This window comes from Achroia grisella, unplaced genomic scaffold (genome assembly GCF_030625045.1).
Source record: "Achroia grisella isolate CSIRO2021 unplaced genomic scaffold, CSIRO_AGI_Agris_v1 utg109, whole genome shotgun sequence".
In the NCBI taxonomy this organism is placed as follows: Eukaryota; Metazoa; Arthropoda; class Insecta; order Lepidoptera; family Pyralidae; genus Achroia; species Achroia grisella.
Window position 1 is genome coordinate 2,722,179 of NW_026712573.1, and position 22,339 is coordinate 2,744,517.

Consider the following 22,339-nt stretch of genomic DNA (forward strand, 5'->3'; position numbering starts at 1 on the left):
TTGTGGAAAAAGATTTGTTAATAATGTGAACTAATAACCCTATAACAATATACCATGTCAGGTTGCCCTCCAAGCGGTTCCTCCTAAAAGCCATCATGATAAATTGCCATTTGCTAACTTGGGCCAACTGACCTGAGGTCATGCTCATTTTGCCATCCTCCACTGGTGCCCCACTAGCGTAAACTGTTCGCGTAGGCGAATGCATCATATCATTATCATTTATAAAAAGTATAAGTAGATGAGTCAGAGGTATCTCTATCTATCAGTGGTCTTTAAAATTATAACTTTATTTTAATAACACATTCTCTAATATAAGAGCAACTAAGTATAGAGATATTATCATTACAAAATAGATTCCAAATCACATATCATATACGTCCGCATTACAAAGCAATAGTCGACATTATCGGCCATGTTTCGATATCAATACTTGTACTTTCACGAATTATCTGTAATTTGATTGATGATTGCCCATGACTTTGTCTGATTTCCCGTGACTTTTCATGCACTCTTTTTTATAATCAGTGTATCTATCAATATATCTATCAAGATATTCAAAATCACTTAGATAAACAAAGAATGTCGGCAGTGTCTTCCGCGTTACTAAGCCATTATTTAATTATTGTTTTGCCACATCAGTAAAATTATAATAATGAAATTAATTTTTTTAACATTATTTATTCTCTATTCTTTAATATACCTATATTGGATATTAATGAGGAAAGAATAAATAATGAATGAATAAAGTTGATGGCATTCATCATGCAAAAAGAATTTCTCAAAACATATCTATCAGCTTCATGATTCCAATGCCGTAATATTTAAAAACCTCAGAGATATCTACGAGTACCACAGGCTTTGCTTTGTAATATGCATAACTTTGTTCATATCCATAATTAAGCAACGGGCAGATTTGGGTTTACATTAGGTGGGAACGTCAGTTTGTTTGTCTTTGTAGTACTGTCCCAAGACAAAGCCAAAGGCAGGACTGAGTTTGTTACTATTACTCTACTTACTGTCACTTATAAATACACCTACGATGCGTAATAGGTTGATACATATGTTTATTCTAAAAAGAATAATTATATATGTAGGTACTTATTAAACTACCGTATCATAAATTTACAGTACATTTTAAAATACTGTAATAAATACTTCTGCTTATACTGTATAAGGAAAGATATTGCTACGGACAGCAAGAATAAGGATACCCAACAGGAAAATTTGTTATCAGGGGAACCTCATACGAATAATAATAATTTATTCGGTCGAAAACCGGACTAAGAATGTACTTATAAGTATGTACATAAGTATTGCATAACAATATAGTATATGGTGATATAACAAAAACAAACAGGTTGCTCTAGAATTTTGAAATATAGTTTGTAGAATTTGCACTCTGAGGTATCGGATTCGTTTATTTGTTCACAGTAAATTTAATAAGTAATACAGTTTAGGATAGCTTTATTTTCCATTATAGTTAGTTTCTAGATAATATCTACATAAATTGATAATATGCGCCTATAGTGTTTTTTATTAATATTGCAAATGACATTAAAACCATTATTTTACTGTGATTTAAGACCAAAATAAGCACCCGTGGCGAATTTAGTTATAGAATTTGCACTATGAGAAATTGGATTCATTTATATGTTCACAGTAAATTTAATACGTAATACAGTTTAGGATAGTTTAATTTTACATTACTTGTCCTTTCTTTATAAAAAAATATGATTATTCAGTTACTTTCTAGATAATATCAAAATTAAGATAAATTGATAATATGCGACTATAATATTTTTTATTAATATTGCCAATGATATTAGAAATTTTATTTTACTAGGGTTTAAGACCAAAATAAGCACCTGTAGCGAATTTAGTTACATCATGCCGCAACAGAGGTGCCTAGTAATGATGCTGGAAAGAAAAGTAACAAGTTGTAATATACTATATTTATTATGTACAAATCCTGTTTTTACCACCTGGAAATATCTCTACAGTATATGTACATACATAGATCTCTTCAATTCCTTTCACCTTCTTGCTGCTAAAGACGAACGTAAGATATAAATGTTAGCGCTGCAATCATAGCCATTTGATAGCTATACCTTTCGATAAGAAATTGCAACTTCTATTAGATAGGTCTGTTCCATTCGATTTTGTCTGTTGCTTATGAGCTCAGAAAAAAAGGTTATTATATGTAATACCCTTTTTCTGTCCCTGTTCATAGGCCGCCATCTTGTGCCCCACTGCTCTCGAAAAGTGATAACACTTAATACCACGTACCGTACATAAAATTAAAAGACGCAGTTTGTTATCAAGATACATATCTTGATATGAAAATGTGCCTTTTAATTTATAGAAAGATGGATCAATAAACTATATACCTGGTAGGCTCTATGCGTTCCCTTTTTCTTTGTATTAGTTTGTATACATATATCTATGTTACACAATTGTTTAAATTACACACTAGTTAAAGAAACAAAGCGAGTGTTTACGCATCTGTTATTATTTTTTTAATTTAGTTTTAATATTATATTTAAATGATAAACGCACGTGTTCAGTACTTCATCATGCTTGTGTTATGCACGTAGGTTAATGATAAAATACTAAACAAATATTACCATGGATAGTTATTTATGTACAGCAACACGTGTATGTTGTTCTTATATATACCATGGGACCAGTCTTTGCCATCTATATACATCCACATATTACAGCATATGCAATTATCGGGTAAGGAACCTTTTACCATTTATCCTTACAAATATTATAAATGCGAAAGTAACTCTGTCTGTCTGTCTCGCTTTCAAGTCAAAACTACTAAACCCATTTAAATTAAATTTGGTACATAGATAGTCTAGAATGAGAACATTACTTTTTAATGCGAAAAAGGGTTGAAAGGGTAAAATATGGAAGGCTGTCTATGACATTCAAAGTTTGAAAAATGTTACCATTAAGGGGGTAAATAAAATAGGGAATGAAAATTTGTATTTAAAATACATCATTTTTGAAGTGAAAATTAAGAAACTTTATCTTATTTTTTATAGATTATTGAATATTTTATTTGGTCAAATATCGGACACCAATAGTATTAAATTATATACTGTTTGCTAGTGTTTCTTAAGTTTACGAACATTTTGCTATTTATATTAATAATAATAACATATATCTCTTTGCCCTATTATTTTATTACTTTTCAAGTTTTTTTTCGTATCATAATTAATTTTATTGCACTCTGTTGTTTAAAAAAAAATCTACAATTGGTTTTTAATAAAGAAAAGAAAAAGAATTACATTATTATGGCACGGATTTATACGCCCCGAGAAATCTTTAATCTCGCCTACCTTTATTAACTTAATATCCAGTTAGGTATTCCAAAGTTCATAGCTTATAATTTATTGTACAGCACAACAATTGTGTGCTCTCAATTAAATGCTCTTGTATTTATTTAGCAATATCATTGTGGCAATATAGTAGCTCCATACATAAGAATAATTGAGCTTCATTATTGGTATGGGAGATACACAAATCGAGTCGAACAGGCGGAAGTCGGTATTAACACAGATAACACAACATCTAGAAGTATACCTTACTTAGGTACCAATTGTAGGTAAGTACTAGCGTGGCATTAGCACAGATAACATAATATTACGTAGTAGTAGTAAAGATGAAAAATGTCACGACCAGGGACACGCGACATATTATGAAAATAAATAATTAATGTTTTACATATGTAGGTATACTTTTTATCAAAGACATGGAAATATTGCATTGTATTTATGTATTATTCAATAAATGCTAAATTATTTATATGTATACAAAGACCCAGACAAGCGCATCTATTTAAATCTGAGGATAAAGTAAAGTTTGACATTTAGTTCATTATAGGCAAATCATTCCATGCCGTATTTGGGAAACATCCTTGACATTTATTATAAAAGGAAAAGACGTACGTTTTCTTAAATACTAATTTAATACGTCTCGGAGACTGAACTGAATTAATAAAATTCCATCTTGACCCAAGTTCTCTATTATTTATACTAACCTTTGTCTGAACTAAAACGCTAAAACACAAGATAACATGTAGAATATTGTGTACGTGGTTGAAAGGAAAAAGGAAAATTCGAAACAAAACTCTACACGTGCAAACAAATACACCTGGCTGAAAATGTAATAAATATAATGGGTTGTTATGATAGTAATAACGTAAGAATATTTAAAATAAACTTTTGTACTATTACAATATTAATTACTAAAATACATAACTTTTGTTTGTGATTTCATTTAGAACACTGTCATTTTGTCATGTACCTATGTGTATTTGGTAATTTGATAAAAAGCTATTTCGTGTATTGCTTTTGAAGTTTGGAAATATTTCTTTAATATTTTGATTCAAAATGTCAGTAATACTTATTGCACATACTCTTTCCAATATAGTTAAAATTGAATTCATGCTAAAATGCGGCGTATGTAGATATTATTGTAATATTACGTTATCTGTGGTATTATCAAAATAGGTGAAGATAATCATTTGATACAATTTGACGGCTCATATGAGGTCACGTGGAACAGTATAAATACCTAATTGATCTTTATTAATTGGCTAGTTAATATGACTGATTTGTCAATTACAAAGCATAACATAAATTTCTGTAAAATAAACTAAGAAAAAACTATTATGCATTCGGGTTCTGCATACATAAATTATGTAAAAAATAAAAGTCCAAAGAACTGATTTCTTATAATGTAATATAACTTAAGAAGAAATAATGCATATATATATATATATATATATATATATATATATATATATATATATATATATATATAATCGCAGATGTCAATCAGAGTCCTCTATAAATAAAAAAGATCAATGTCTCGACATCTGCATAGTTATCGTACGGTAAACACCTGTGTGCAGAATAAAATTTAACCGTAGTCGGACTTGGAGAGTTTATGACGGGTGAGTTGACCGTTATAGGTAAACAAGCGAATAGGAATTAGAATGGTAAACCAAAAGATATACGTTACCTACCTATAGGTAAACTTGGCTAGAGTTAAAAAACTTGAACTAAACTTCATTTAACTAACTTTTGAACTCATCTTACTAACAGCATAATAGAAGGCGGCAGTGATTAGATACAAATTCAGACCTTTTGTAATCGTCGCCCAATAGGTAAATCATAAAAAACTTTATATTTGTCCCAATATAAAACAGCAACATAGTCATATTTATCATTTTAAACACATTTACTAGGAATGTAATTTTCATTATTACAAGCATTTATATTTGTTCTTCCTTCTTTACATTTTATTGTATAATAAATATCCTCATAACTAATACATTCTAGGAAATTTACAATTTTTATTTAGATTTATAAATAGTAGTCCTATTACAATATGTAGGTAATTGCGTGATAAAATAAGGAAGAGTACTATATTAATAAATATTACGAATTTGATAAGTTAATTGTGACTTGCATATCTATACCATATTATAAATTAATAATTAACTAATAGTACAAGAAGTACTTAGGAACATAAAAGAAGTAATGAAAATAGTGGGTTAAATATCTTTCAATTTATACTATTAGCTACACACATTAGTCGGAAAGGTCGTGTCTAAGTATTATATGAATCAAATAAATTATTCCTAATATATTAACCCTTATGTCAAAGGTTAATGAATTACGAGATAAAGACAATATGAATATTAATAGTCAGTATTGCTAGACATATCCAGGAACAAGACGTTACCACATTTATAATTAACTACCTTTACAAATTAAAATATTCTAATGCAATGGTGTTGTTATTTGGTTACGTCATACATTTATCCCGAAGTTTTAAAGTTATAAAAGTTCAAAAGTGAGTATTTGTCTTATTTATTTATTTCGAGTTCAATGATCCAGAAACTGAAACTTTATCATAAACTGGGCTCACATAAGTGACTAAAATGAGTATGAATAAATGCTACTTACAAAGTCTTTCAAGGGTTAATTGAATAGCGTAAATTATACTTAATTTAAACATAGGTATAGAATAATAAATACCCACTACCTAATAACAAAGAAGCTCTGGTATTGGTAGACTAGATTCTAGTAATAATTTGCTATATTCTCATTCAGAATGTCAATGCTGTAATTATATGTAACTATTTCATAAACTATGTTAATGTTATTTATTGTAATTTATTATTACATTAATAAATCGACGTGGTAATTACGCAATTGATTTGTCCCGTATTACACAAAAGCGCCATTGATACATAAGTATCGACATGATCAATGTTTCGTTTAACGAGTTGATTGTTATGATTAAAATCAAAACAACAAGACAACACAAACCCAGAACACTGAATTCTAGATATACAATTAATCACTATTCTCTCTATATTTGAAAATTTATTGATTTATATCAGTATTGTTTCATTTCGAGTTCAATAGAATCATTACTCCTTAGGTACAATTTTAAAGTGCGTTTATAAATTTAGGTACGTTGTTTATAAAGACATTACGATTTAATAACGTAATGTAGGAATTAAATATATATTATATATATAGATATATTTTATTATAACAACTGAATTGGTTAAACATAAAAACCGGTTCTCGGGCTTCAATTAATTATTGGCGACGCAGTCCAGTCTCATCGCTGGTTCTATGTACTTTTTGTGATACTAAATTCAGTGAACGAGTTCACTGTATAACTACAATGACAGTAAATAAAACTGGCCCGTATGGCAGTTTAAATTATAAATTACTATAAAGTCATATAACATATTATCATATATGTTTCAACAATAAATAGCTCATTATTCAGTTTTATGTTTGTATTTTTGTACTCCTCCGTAATAGAAATCTGTACTATTGTAAGTACATAGCTTAAGGGTTTGTTTGTTTGAACGCGCTAATCATTAGAACTTAGCTGGTCGAATTTAAAAAATCTGTTTGTAATACCAAATTATTGAGAAAGGTTCTGTAGGTTAATAATCATTGCATTACGCCACTAAGAATCAGAGCACAAAGGATATAGAAGGAATGACCACTAAGCCAAGAAAAGTGAAACGTTTTGATAATATAAAGTGATATTTTTAGATCGATTTTCTTAAATTCTTCATATTTATTATTAAAAGATTATTTTCTGATTAATTATGGACTATACATTAAATAATTACTTAATGTTCAATCGTTATTGAAACAAAGGGGTATATTTATTATAGGTACGTTACATTCGTTATGAGGTTATCTATTAAAACTAGCACGGAATTACTTCTTATCAGTTATGTATCAATAATCTGGAGTATAATTTATTCCATAGACAAAATTTACTGTAACACATGACACACGACCTATGGCGACACTATAAATAAATAATTAAAATACAGGTGTCCAACCTCGGCAGGGCTAACATATAATACAAAATGAAGTTTAAATTGATCCTGCCCTTGAACTTTTCATCAAGATTTTATTTAGTTCCATTCCGCCATTAATGACTACGTCTTTCAATTACATAAATAAAAATTTAAACTATTTAAGTCAATTACATCTATTCTTCAATAGATATTATTTGAGATTATAAATTAAACAATTGCTGAATGTTTAATAATAATTGAAATTAATCGGTATATTTATCATTCCGCCTTTACATTCGTCATGAGGTTATCTCATAAAGCTGGCACTGTGTTAGGTATGTATCATCGGTTATATATCAATAATCTGGGGTATAATTTATTCAATTGATAATATACTACACACGACACGCGACCTAACGCGACACGTCATAATAATAGGAAATATATAATAAAATAACAGGTATCCATCTCGGCAGGGCCAGCAAATGATATTGACACTATGCTACCGCTTCTCTTACTAATATTATGAAAGCAAAAGTTTGTGAATATGGATGGATACGTGATAAATGGATGGATTGGATGTTTGTTACTCTTTCATGGAACGGATTTTGATGAAATTTTATAGTAATATAGATTATACAACAGAATAACGTATAGGCTACAAATTTCATGCGGATGAAACCACGGGCACAGCTAGTAAACTATAAGTGTGAGAAATTTCATGCCCCTCCGTCTGCGCAACTTTTGTAAAAAGTTGTAAAAAATGTTGGCTTCAGGTATTAATATACAAACAATACAAACAAATAGTTTAAAATGTGCCATAGTTAATATAAAATCTATTTATGTACATAATGCCTATGACAAGTCACTTAGAAGTTGGAACGCTTGTTTAGCAACAAGGCAAGGTCAAGTAATTAATATTTATGCATCCATTAATTATGAATAAACAATTAACAGAATCTATAGAATAATTTTGATTAAACCCCCAATATTAAATACACATACATACCTAATCACTGACACCGTGTCGTAGTTTTTCGCAACAATTTGTACTTGGCACGCGTTTGCAAAACTCACCTTGGGGAAGTCGTAAACCGGTTAGGTCGCCTGTTCTCCATATTTAATTAAATAAAAATATATACTTAACTTACTTTTTTATACACCACCAACGTATAAAAAATTAAGTACTCTCAGAATTTTTCACTCAAATTGTCTTTTTAATAAAAAAATTATTTATTAGAAAATATATTTTTGTATAACATATTTTGTTAATATAACCGAATTATCTTATAACCAGCGAAAATAGCCAATAAAGAAAAAACCTTATCCAAAGGAAGTAATATAACGAGTCTAAGAAGTTAGATTAATTATTGCCGTTTTTGACGTATACAAATAGTTTATCTACATATTCGTATTTTTATTAACAGGGATGGAGCTCACGAGGCTATGCTCACTGAAAGTCAAAAGCCAAAAATTTTAAGTAAAGATAACAGAAAAGACGAAGAGTATGAAGCTCTTCAGAGCTTTCTCCGCAGCATCAGTTCGACTGCTACACTACCACCCTACGTCAAAGGAGAAACATATTCTTCAGTTCGCGGTGTCTTAAACCAGGTACGTAACATTTACTGCATAGCGTAAGTATGTAGAAATTATCTGTTGTGCTGTTATTTTAGAGAACAACTTCAAGCTTCATCGTAATTATCATAATATTCTTTTGTCCCACTGCTGTACGCATAAAACAAAACATGAAGCCGGAATTTGGTGACGAAGAGAGTATGCATGTAGGTTTGTATGTGTTTACATGTTTTGAAACGTTAAGTATAAAAAATACTCTCTTACGAGGAGAGATATGTATCTACGTTTGATATAATTGATAGAATTCTTTCAACTATACTGCATTTCAATGGTTGCTACGAGTGTCGCGTACAAGCAGCAACAAAACGCAACACAAAAGGAGCGTTCTGATTGGAGCGCACACCCATCCAATTCAAATACGCACCGTAATGCAACAGACTTAAAATATCAACCGACCGATCTAACGTACATTTTGTTCACTCCACCAAATTTGTAATAAATAGTATATTTGCCATTAAATTCGAGACTATCAAGCGAAATCTATCATTTCTACAACCCTGTAATCTGCTGAAGACAACCTCACCGACCATCTGAGCATTCGAGCCGCATCATCACGTACCATTTGGACCTTCGAGCCGAACGATCAAGCAAAGAACGAGCGAACCACTGAGAACTTCATCAGATTACTCCACATCAAGACCTAACAACGTCTACAATATCAAGCCAGAACCTTGGGCAGCAGCAACGCATAGTGGGAGACCTGGACAGACGAGATACCTGGCTGATCAACTCCGAGAATACAGCGCATATCGGTACGACCACCAGATATCCTATCCTACCCCTATCCTGTACTTGTGTTCATTATTGTGGTAAACATCTATTGCAGTGTCTGAGACGCAGTGAGTTACCAGTGTTGCACAACAGAGCAGCTTGCCGGCAGCTAGCAACTGCTTCTACTGTTTCATACGTGAGTACTCCACCTTTCACTGTCTACCAATATGAGTGAACAATCATCCACATTAAAGTCTCATTCTAAATCACCCTGTAAAATATCAATTACAGGCGATGACAACACGAATCAGTTAATTCGTGATTTAGTTAAAAAGCGATCAATTATCAAAGGCCGGTTTACCAGATTTCAAAACTTTATCAATACGTTTGAAGTCAATGCAATTTTATCTCGTCAAACAAAGGCAGATTTAAAACTACGAATCCAAAACGCAGCAAATCTGTTCTCTGAGTTTGATGAGCTTCAATCTAAATTAGAAGAACTAGTATTAGAGATAGATTTAGACGAGCAAATCGAACAGAGAGGTCAGTTTGAAGACAGCTATTTCAACACACTGTCTCAAGCTGAATGTATGCTCAGTGGAGAAGATGACGCGTCATATTCCAAATCATGCCCCAATTCTAACGATTCCTTGAAACTTCCAGTAATTTCGGTACCTACCTTCACAGGGCTCAGCGATGAGTGGTTACAGTATAGGGACATCTTCTTATCATTGGTACATAATAATACGAATATAAGTAGCATTCAAAAGTTTCACTATTTAAAATCGTCATTAAAGGGTACTGCAGCTTTGGTTATCGATTCGTTAGAATTTTCGGCTAATAATTATTCGGTGGCATGGGAACTACTCTTAAATCGGTTCAATAATAGTAGATTATTAATACATAACCACGTAAAGGCATTATTTACTCTTCAAACCGTGACTAAGGAGTCGCCAGATCAATTGCGATATTTAATCGACAATATTTTAAAAAATCTACGCGCATTAAAACTATTAGGCGAACCAGTCGATAGCTGGGATACACTAATTATATACATAATCGTATCTAAATTAGACAAAATATCTGAACGCGAATGGGAACAATATAAAATCACAGTTTTAAAACTTTCTGGTAACTCCGAATCGCGATTGACGGTAGATACGTTATTAGCATTCCTAAAAGATCGGGCCGACATGTTAGAAACATTACTTGCGTCGCACAACAATTATAAACACGATTCAAATAATAAACAAATTGCAAACACGATAAAACACAACGTACATTGTAATGTTTCTAGCAATAAGCCACAAATTCACACGAAGCGATCTTGTTTATTCTGTGACAACGGTTATCATCCATTATATGCGTGTCAAACATTTATAAGCACTGATCTAGATTCTAGGCTAAAGTTCGTCAGTGAAAATAAATTATGCGACAACTGCTTGCGACCGGGGCATCGCCCGAATGAGTGCAGGTTCGGTGGATGTAGAAAGTGTAACAAAAAACATAACTCATTGATTCATAAAGATAGTGAAGTTTGCAACTTGTCACCGGTAAGCGAACGGAACACAGCTGCATTATCTATGCACTCTTCATTCACCGAGGCAGGGGGGCGCCCCGCAGCCGCCGTCATAGGCCCGGATCTTAACATTAACAAATGCTCACGCTCATCTACGCACACTAATACATTATGCGCTCAGTATCCCTGTACGCAGCCGGTTCTTTTATCGACAGCGTTAGTCGATGTTTATGACAAATACAATAATATTCACTCTGTTCGCGCGCTTTTAGATTCAGGTAGCGAACGATGTATTATGACGCAATCTTTATGCGATATACTAGATTTACCAATTATACAGTCCACTCAAGAAATTCGTGGGGTTGGTAATTCGATAACACAATCGACAAAGATGTGTGATATTGAATTGAAATCCCGTATTAGTTCATACACAGCGTGCATGCGATGTATTGTATTGCCGCATATCACGTCTACGCTGCCAATGATACCGAAACAATGCGCGCAGTTTCGTATCCCTGACAGTGTGCAGTTAGCAGATCCGTACTTTTATGAATCCCAGAGTATCGATATTTTAATAGGCGCAGATATATTCTGGGATTTATTAAGTAGTGGTAGAATGAGATTACCTAACGGTCCGTTTCTGCAAAATACACGATTAGGCTGGATTATATCGGGTTCTGTAGGTGTAAACACGCAGAATACCGGTCATATCCAGTGTAATTTTACACACGTTATCGATACTCAATCACAACAATTTAAGGACCTTGAAAAGGTTACTAAATCATGTGAGACGCAAACTGATGACCAGCGAGAGTGCGAAAATCCATTCATTACAACTACAATGCGCAATAATGATGGAAGGTTTTGCATTCGCATTCCTCTCAAGTCATCACCACATGAATTAGGCGAATCATATCCTCAAACCCTAAACCGATTTTCATCATTAGAAAAGCGATTACAAAATCATGATTATTACAAATTTCTATACTGCAATTTTATTAATGAATTTATACAACTGGGTCATATAACGCGTGTTAATTTGTGTGGAACCCAAATTTATATAAAACAATTAGTTTGTAATATTAGGTTAGGCTTAGGTAAAATTCCTTATGATGAATTTTATTATATTAACCATTTTAAAATTAACAAAAATATGACTATTTACACTATATTTTCATTATCTTTAAAAATTTTGCCGTTATGTACAAAGATGCATGAGTCATTACGCTGTCAGTTTAACAGTGTAGTGTTCTGGACTGACTCCACTATTGTTTTGGGGTGGTTGCACATGTCACCGAATTTATTACAAACATTCGTTCAAAATAGAGTAGCCGAGATTCACGAATTAACGAAGGAATTACCATGGTTGCACGTTAGTGGTAAGGAAAACCCGGCTGATTTGGTGTCGCGCGGTACATCATTGCCTTATCTAGCCTTTTTATGGTGGAACAGCCTATCATCCCTTCGTGAACTATCTTTCGACTACCACGGTATAGTTTCAAAGTTGAATGCTACTTATCCATTTATAACCTATGGTGTTGATTATGTGGGACCGGTGTTTACATTGAATTGTAAAGGAATGGGCGCTAAAATTGTTAAATCATATAAATATAAAAATAAATGTTTACTTCTATGTTTCATAACATGCACAGTACATTTGAAACTTTTAAGGGATCTATCCACTGAAGCATGCCTTATCACTCTGAAACGATTTATTTCGCGTCGTAGTAAACCGGCCAAATCATTCAACATAACAAAATTAAATTTCGTAGATGCCATACACGGAATTTCAAACTTTCATCTAGTTATTGAAAGACATATCAATTAAGCAATTAAATCAAGTTTTATTCCCCCTGTGTTCTCCTCATTTGGTGAGCTTTTGGATGGTGGAATACGCACAATATGTGACTATATGGCTAAGTAGTCCTAATTCATTTGCCACTTACACAATGATACCCTATCCTAATAACCTTCAACCCTTAAGTCCTGCACACTTCCTGGTTGGTCGTTAGTATGTCAGGATGTGAGGACTGATACAGGGAATTACTCTATCATAATCAAGGAGTTGAGCAGATTTGTCATCAACTTTCGTGCATTTCGGGCACAAAAACACATGTCGGAGCTGCAAACAAGCGAAGACTCAACCGCAGTTCAATTTGGAACCACTCAAGAGCTTCCAAGGCCGGGGGCATGTCGCGTACAAGCAGCAACAAAACGCAACACAAAAGGAGCGTTCTGATTGGAGCGCACACCCATCCAATTCAAATACGCACCGTAATGCAACAGACTTAAAATATCAACCGACCGATCTAACGTACATTTGTTCACTCCACCAAATTTGTAATAAATAGTATATTTGCCCAATAAATTCGAGACTATCAAGCGAAATCTATCATTTATCTACAACCCGTAATCTGCTGAAGACAACCTCACCGACCATCTGAGCATTCGAGCCGCATCACCACGTACCAACGAGAATTAATAATTATTATTGAAACTGAATAAATTATTATTGATGAAAAATTATAATTGCTAGAGAATAATATTGACATGAATAGTAAACTGAGACGCTGCACCATTAAGCTTCCTAGAATAAATAAATTCAAATTATAACAAGGAAGTTTAACCATTCGCAAAAAGTAGATAAGTGTATACCACCTTGAGTAGTAAAATAATCTCGAACAAAAAGGAACATTTCCACTGAATGAAGACGAATACCGACGACTAACAAACCGTTTCAATGTCATCCTTGAAAACTATGATATTTATTACGCTATATTTTTAATCTATACCTAAATACATTTTTTTATGGATACAACAATAATAGGTATTTTTGATAACAGGGAGTTTAAACAAGTGATGGCAGATTAAGGAGTTTCTCTCTGTTTCTCTCATTCAGGGATTTTTTGTGGAATAACGGAAACAGTTGATTTTTAAGATTTGAGGATAAAGCAAGAATGTGGTCCGGTAACACTTGCTGAAATTAATAAAAACATTAAATACATTGAAGTCCTTATACATTGAATACGTCCTAAATAAAACCTAGATCATAACATTGACTATTATGACTGACTATATAAAAATTTTCTTAGATACTGCTGCTAGATGAAATTATGCATGCATGGCTAAAACATTGTGACGCAAAAAAGTTACTGATTAGATACTATTTGCACATACAGTGCATCTATATTCTCACTTAATCAGTATGAAGTCAGTTAAAATGAAATCTATTCCAATATAACTGTTTTGAAATTTCACATTCTTTTGTCTGAAACTGCTTTCAAACCTTAAAAATATATTGTATAAAGATTTCTTTTTTTAAATATAAAGAAGAATTATTCTAGATTTCTTGTAATTTATTTAGAACTAGAACACAATACGTCATCATGTTATAGGGTCGTCATACGTGTTACTAACATGAAAAATAACAACTATATACCTAGAAAATGTATTGACAGACAAGCTGCATCGCCTCATCATTAAAATTGCATCAATCATCAATCACTACATCAATTTCACGCAGGAATATAGGGTAACGCTTGTTTTATTATTGGCATATTTGTCTTCCTATAAATTGAGATACATTGTCTATTTCTATGTTTATAATTCTATTTAGAAACATTTGGAATAAAAACACAACTCGCAAATATTTGATGACATTGCCAATAAACTCTTTCACCTTCAGAGCGTCAGCCAACAAGGGTACATTCGCTAATATTGTTTATAAATTCTCTAATATTGTTTTATCTAGACATCCTGGGTATTCTTAGACTAGAGTGCACTTCGCAACGAGTTGTTCAGATGTGTGTGATTTAGTTGCTATGGTAACTCATAAATTAGAAAAAAAATAACCTTCTAGAACCTGTATTGGTGAACTATGTATTTCTCATTTATAAAAATATATATGTAACATTCATTCAAATTCAACAAAGTTATATCATATAACGTTTAAAAAAACAGTAAAAAATAGATGTACATTACTTTTGTTACCTACAATGACATCGAATGTATATTAAATACAAATCGAATGTATAATAAAAACAATAATAATATACAAACGACAACTTTCCTTACCATACATTTCTACCTATAAAATCTACAAGAATACATATCCTTGTGTGAATGACCATGCACGCGTTCAAGGATAAAAACGCCTCAAACAGGAAATTTATTATTACCTGCGATTTTATTTGCCATAAAAATATATATATGATAATTTCATGCAGCAATTGGTGTGTAGCAAAGTCCAACGGTACAAAGTTTGTTTGACATAATAGAGTAGTGTGGTACTGTGGTTATGTAACAAGTTGCCACATACCTACATATAGTCTAAATTGTATAAATAATTACCTTTTTTTTTAAAAAAAATGGATTTCCAAGGCCAATTCTTTATTATAAAGACACCTAGGTTCTTCGAGTTCGTCTAATACTAATTAATATCTATCTGTAAAATCATTCAATATACATTACGAAAATTAGAACACCACGCCTAATTTTTCATTATACACCTAATATCTACTATAGGTACCTATATACATATTATCTTAATAAATTTTTTATATAATTTAAATTGCCACACAAATAGCCCTAGTTTCTTTTCCATAACTATTATTAATATATACATATCTAATATCTGTAGCATAATCATATCTCTGTTACTATATCATAGTATAATTTCCCCCCCTCCTATTAAAAAAATAGGCCGATAAAAGGAGGAAAAACAAAAAAAGGATGAGTAGCTTTAAAAAAATATTAATTAGTATTTGTAGTTGGTTAATTACAAATTGCTATCATCTCAAGTAAGCTGATATCGCGGCGAAGCAAAGTAACACCAAAGATCAATTGATCCCAATTAAACATACTCGTACTAGACATGTGACCAGTCAGTGTACAGTAGCAACAAAATAAACAAAACTACAAAACTAAGTTTAATTACTAACACGTGCACACTACCGTTCTCAGCATGTACAATGTATAGTATGTAATAATATAGCATTGTTTCGTCTAATTATACAGTTTTTTTTCTTTCATTACTTAGCACAGAACGATTTAAACAACCAATTAAATTAAGAATGGTTAGGTTAGGTTAAATGATTAGAGTATATTAAATATTTGTATTTATTATGTATACTATATTATTAATAGGTAAATTTAGTACGTTTAATAGGTAAGTACTTAATAAGTACTTCTCTTCTATCTCTCAGAGGCTCTTTATTTTTTATATAAGTAGTACTTATATTTATGATATTATATGTTACAGTGGAGATCAATGTAAACTGTAATTTACAGAGCATTAATTAATTTTTAAAACTGTTCACAATAATAATATTTAATAAAAACAGACAATTAAACATAGAATGAGTACCATGGACTATACTGTTTACGTTTTTAATTGTAAATGCTGTTGATATTTCACAACAAATGATAATCCATGAGTGTGATAGTTTTAGTAGGTATATACTAAATAGAATGTAACACTTGCTTTTAAATTTAGTATAAAATAAATTTGCAACTAATTATTTTGTAACCAACCATTCATAAGCTATAAAGGTATAAATATGACAATAAATATGATAATAAATATGACAATATAACCACAATAACACCAAACAATGTTTGCATGTTAGGTACTACAAAATACGAGTAGGTACATACGGTAAACATTAGTATACGTGCACTAATAAGTAATTAACTCACAAAAACGATACTGAGTTATATTAAAATCAAATATACACGTGTCTTCATTCTTATAAGAATGAAGGTGTACGAGATTTTTGTATTGTACGCTGAAAAAAAACATTCATCTACGCTAAGGACCTACTGCTGTTGAAAGGCTAATAGTAATTCGTGAATTTTAAAACTATGAGTAATTTCTAGTATTTCAAAATCTCAAAGCAATTCCAAAATTTCTCATAGTTTAAATTTTTTTTACACCTTTTTATAAGAATGAAGCCGTACCTACTAAACAGGTAGACTAAACACGTAACATGCAAACATTGTTTGGTGTTATTTATGTTATTTGTTGTCATGTTTATATATATAGCTATAGAATCTAGTTGATTATCTATTAGATATAGTTTTTATGAATTACTATTAGAACAAAATGTAGTAGAGTTATTATCTCCTATATCCTAGAGGAGTTTAAACGCCGTTCTTTTTTTCATTTACCTATATCATGTCCTTGTCGCTATCGTTGTATATTCACTCGTTTTTTTTTAATTTGTAGTAATTTCCTTATTTCCTTAAGGTATAAATAAGCTACAAGGTTTATTTGTACCTTGCAATGTCGTACATACCATAAGTTATAAGTAAATATTGTAATAGATACTAAATGTCAGGATCACAGGATTCAATCATTATTAAAACGAAAACTACAAAAATATTTTCTATGTCTCGGCACGAAAGTTCGCTATAGAAGCTACACTCACTAATTCTGTTAGCATAAGTAAGTACCTACATACCTATTCAATTATATTCAATACATACTTACATAAATAATACTGTACATACGATACTTAAATGCAGTACCGTTTGAAAATGGCTTATTTGTATAATTCTATTTCTGTGATTCCAAAACGGGTTTTATTTTTTAAAGCCGCACAGTTTTCATCTTATGGTGGAAAAAAATTCCAGTACCAATTTAAATTACAAATGGACATGTATTTACGTCATTAGATACCCAACACTACAAGTGTCGGTCATAATATCAGACGAGTACATAAATACCTAATAATATCGCACTCGTCGAATCGTAAGCGTGACTTGTACTTTTTTTATTCTTATCTACCTTTTTTTAACCAATACGTCATGATTTAAAATAAATATTTTAAGTGGAAATTACGAGTCCAATCTAACGAGAATTAACAAGTTATTTAATTTCCTTACTTAACCTAAAGGAAGCAGATGTACTTGTAGGTACATACATACTCTTAATTTATACGATACTCCTATCTTACACTGTGGTAAACAGAAATAATAGGACATCAACAGACCCCTATCATTCCATCCTATTCATTAATTAATCTTAATATATTTATTAATATAAGCTCGTTGGTTCCGATTAAGCATGTACTTTGCTATATCGTCATCGTTTGGGCGGGTGGCCTCTTTGGTATCGCTCCTTGGTAAAGTGGGCATTATGTGCCCGCAGTTTTTATCTTCTGATGCCGTGCCGGCCGGTTTCGTTAATTCCGTAACTGCCCACTGTTTTTTTTTTATTCATTTATTTCGGATATGTATCCACATGTATCGCAGATATGAATAAAATTAAATTCATTGCTATAATGCACATTGTTCGCATGCTCTACCTATACATCTTACGGTGGCTCAGTAAATTTATTACTACAATCTTATTTCAATGTCTAACTGCAATAGAATTTCGAATTAATCTTATTATATTGTTACAGGGTCTCATAACATGTGCTGTATTAATATTGGCCGCAGGGGCAGGCCATCCCATTGGGTTTTCCGCCGTTGCTCTACCACAACTCAGAGACGAGAACTCTACCATGAGAATAGACGAGGAGATGGGATCATGGATAGGTATTTTAACTTAAAGATTATCTCTTATTGAATGTATATTTACAGAGAATAAATAGGAAATAACATAAAAATAGTCAACGTTGCTCTCATAGGCACTACCGCATACAGTTTAACCTTCTATGATATATAAGTATCACTCTTAATGATGCTCACTGGCTACCTGACCTCATACTCATACATATCTGCTTCAATACATTGATAAGTTGTAACAGGGTTGTATCAGCATCACAAAAAATAATCACAAAACCGTAATTTTACCTGCTATGGAATCCCATATTAGGATTAAAGATTGTTATCAAATCTTTATTTTACTTTAACTCGTACTTTCATTTGTATTATCTAGGTAACTCTTAATAGCATTTCTTTTTTATTTTTCTTCTTTTTTGTGAGTTAACTACTAACTATACATACTTATATAGTAGCTAAAAGTCTTGCCTACGAAAATAGATTGTTGTATTATAGAGCTTATTTAATTATTAAAATAGACTCTATTTGTCATTATATTGTTATATGTTAACTGGTGAGTATCTTGTGAACATTATACCCACTTACCGTTTTTATTTCATTTATCAGCTGAATTATATCAGATGATAAATTTCAATCAATGCGTTCTCTACTCAACATCACTTACACGTGTTGTCACTTCTCATAAATCTTGATAACGATTACAAGGGAAATATATATCACTTCCTGTATGTAAGGCATTAGAACCACTTATTATAGACATACTAAAGGACATACATATTATATTTCTCATTGGGCATTGAATAGGTACTGGTTCTCATTAACTGTAATCAACAAGAGATCCGGTTCGCTTCCTGAATGTAGAAACAAAAGGTTGTCAATGCCTGAAAATAATATCCTTACTAACCATAACTTCCTACAACCGTTAAAGTCTAAATCAAAAACATTGATTCATATAGGACATTTTTCCTACTTATTTATATTATATATAGTTTTAATTTCATCACTATTATTTTTTTAATCTTACTGTATTCAATAGTAGGTATGTCATATACCATACCTACTATCAAAATGACTATATTGAATAATTATAATATCGCCCTAATCAGAAATTTGGTAGTACCTAGGTTAAGTGCTAAATATAAATTACTTCGAAAATATCATAGCTTTAAAAAGCATAATTCAAAATGTAATTAGGTTTAAATGTTCAAGATTTTAATCCCAGGGCAATCAAGTCGAAGAGATTTTATTGACTAGTTCAAATTTGGTAATTGTCAAGTTGCTGACATTTGCTATGCTTATTCAAATCCAACGAATAAATAAATCCAAAGAACTAAGTACTAATAAGAAAAATAATATCCATCTCCTTATAATAAGTAAATACAGGTTCTTTTTTTTATACATCATCATCATCATCTCAGGCCGGAAGACGTCCACTGCTGAACAAAGGCCTTTTTATGCATATGGATAACTAATTAAACTCATCAATCACAACAAGTAATGGCACCGTTAGTAGCATAACGATATAGAGTTAGAAACTATAATAATATTGTATGATCGGCCTGGAATCCGTTATAGTTGATTCCTGGTAAATTCGCTACGATGAACTGACTGACCTGACTTATGACTCATCATATCATTCGCAACTGTTCTTTTTCTTCTCCTACGTACGTAAGCCTTCCATTGCCATCCATAAAAACCGCATCTGTTGCCACAGAACACTTAGATGCAATGTCTCCGAACTCTGCCATTTCAATCTCTAACCATAAGTGATTATAATAGGCAAGCTAGAGTTACTCAGGCAGACGACGATAATTTAGTTCTTAATTTCATTGGGTGTAAGTAGTAGTAGTGTAGTAGTATTGGCCCATTATCTCTATTATAATTATCCTTTACAGAGCTGACTGACAGCAAGTGAAAGCAATTAATATTAATTCTACAAGTACTATAATCCCTCGTTAACGCTTGTCGCTCAAACTCACGTAACCGTGCTCCACTGAAAAGTCACGGTCAACACGCTACTGTCACGTATTTACTTCAGTGTTAGAATATACTGTATTTCGTAGTAGTAGATACCACCTAGCTTCTTAAAGACTACCGTCATAGCGTCCTTTTCCTTTTTTTAGTTCCAACAGCGATATAAGTAGGTAGTTTATAGTATAATAGCTGTCCCGGTCCCCGAATAAATTAAAATCGCTATTAAAAAATGGGGGTGATGGTAGAAGTCTGAAAATTTAGGGTATTAAACCCTAAATTTTCAGACTTCAGTATTAAAAAAAAATAACAACTAAAAATTTAATTACAAAAATAAAATGTTAGGAGTAGGTAACCCTTACCACTTAGAGGTACGAAAAATTGATAGTAGCCGATTCTCAGATCTACTGAATTATACATATAAAATTTAAATAAAAAAAATCGGTCAAGCCGTTTCGGAGGAGTTACATTGTGACATGAGAATATTATTTTTATATTATTATAGTATATAAGGTAGTAGGCGATAATTCTACCATAGATAACCTCGCTGATCTATGATTTAATACACCATCTTACTTCCAATGGTCATATGTTCGATCATTCCATACATAAGTCAAACATTTGTAATATAAATATATAATGTACTAAAAACAGCATTAAAAGCTGTTTTTAGTACATTATATATTTATATGTATTTACAAAAGAAACTATATTTAGGCATCTAATTAATAGCAATTCAATTCGTATGCACTGCTCTACCAGTCTTATAATAAAATATATACCTATAGGTAAAAAACAATAATTATATTGAAATAGTAGTAATTCTAACTACGGTATACGTCAATTCATTGAAACAAGACTAAAAGTCTAAGTGAAACCTACTCTATTTATTCTCTTAAAATTCTAGTCTTTACTTATCACAAGTCTCGATGATGTAAATGTGTGTCATACACAAAAGTGTGTACAAATTAAACTAAATCAAGTATACTATTCCCATATATCTACTTACAATTTTTATGAAATCCTTAGGCAATATACTTGTCTCTAAACTGGATAGTAACGATGTATCATCGTTACTAGATTATTTATAGTTAAGTTTTCCTATATTTTAATTATGTTAATTACTAGCTGTGCCCACGATTTCGTCGGCTTGGAATAGTGACCTTGGATAGCATTTTTAATTATTTTACAAATAAGACACGCACTTTGACGGATTTCCATACAAACTTTCATTTTTATTTTACCCCTTAAGGGGGTTTTTACAAACTATAAAGTCATATTTATTTATATTTAATTAATAGCATTAAACTAAATTTCATGCTTCTAGCGTTAAACACGACAACACTTCCATACAACCTTTCATTTCCTCTTTCATCCGCTTACAACCCTTTTATCGCATTAAAAAGTTGTCTATGTTCTTTCTCAGGCTCTAGACATATGTGTACCAAATTTCATTTAAAACGGGTTCAGTAGTTTTGGCGAGAAAACGTGAGAGACATACAGGCAGATTGAGTTACTTTCGGATTTATAGATATTATTAATAATGATATAATCCTTACACTCATTTTATAATCTTAGTACCAATATGTACATACTATTGAAAATGTTGCGAAAAAACACGTGCCATATCTAAAAGT

General features: G+C 31.6%; 1 protein-coding gene across 1 annotated transcript in view; it reads left to right on the forward strand.

Moving 5' to 3' along the window:
* Positions 1–22,339, forward strand: part of LOC131845031 (facilitated trehalose transporter Tret1-like) — a 35,593-nt gene that overhangs the window by 6,390 nt on the left and 6,864 nt on the right. Inside the window, exons 2-3 of the mRNA XM_059194054.1 lie at positions 8,785–8,968; positions 18,629–18,764. Coding sequence (XP_059050037.1) covers positions 8,785–8,968; positions 18,629–18,764 — 320 coding nt within the window. The remainder of the gene's footprint in view (positions 1–8,784; positions 8,969–18,628; positions 18,765–22,339) is intronic.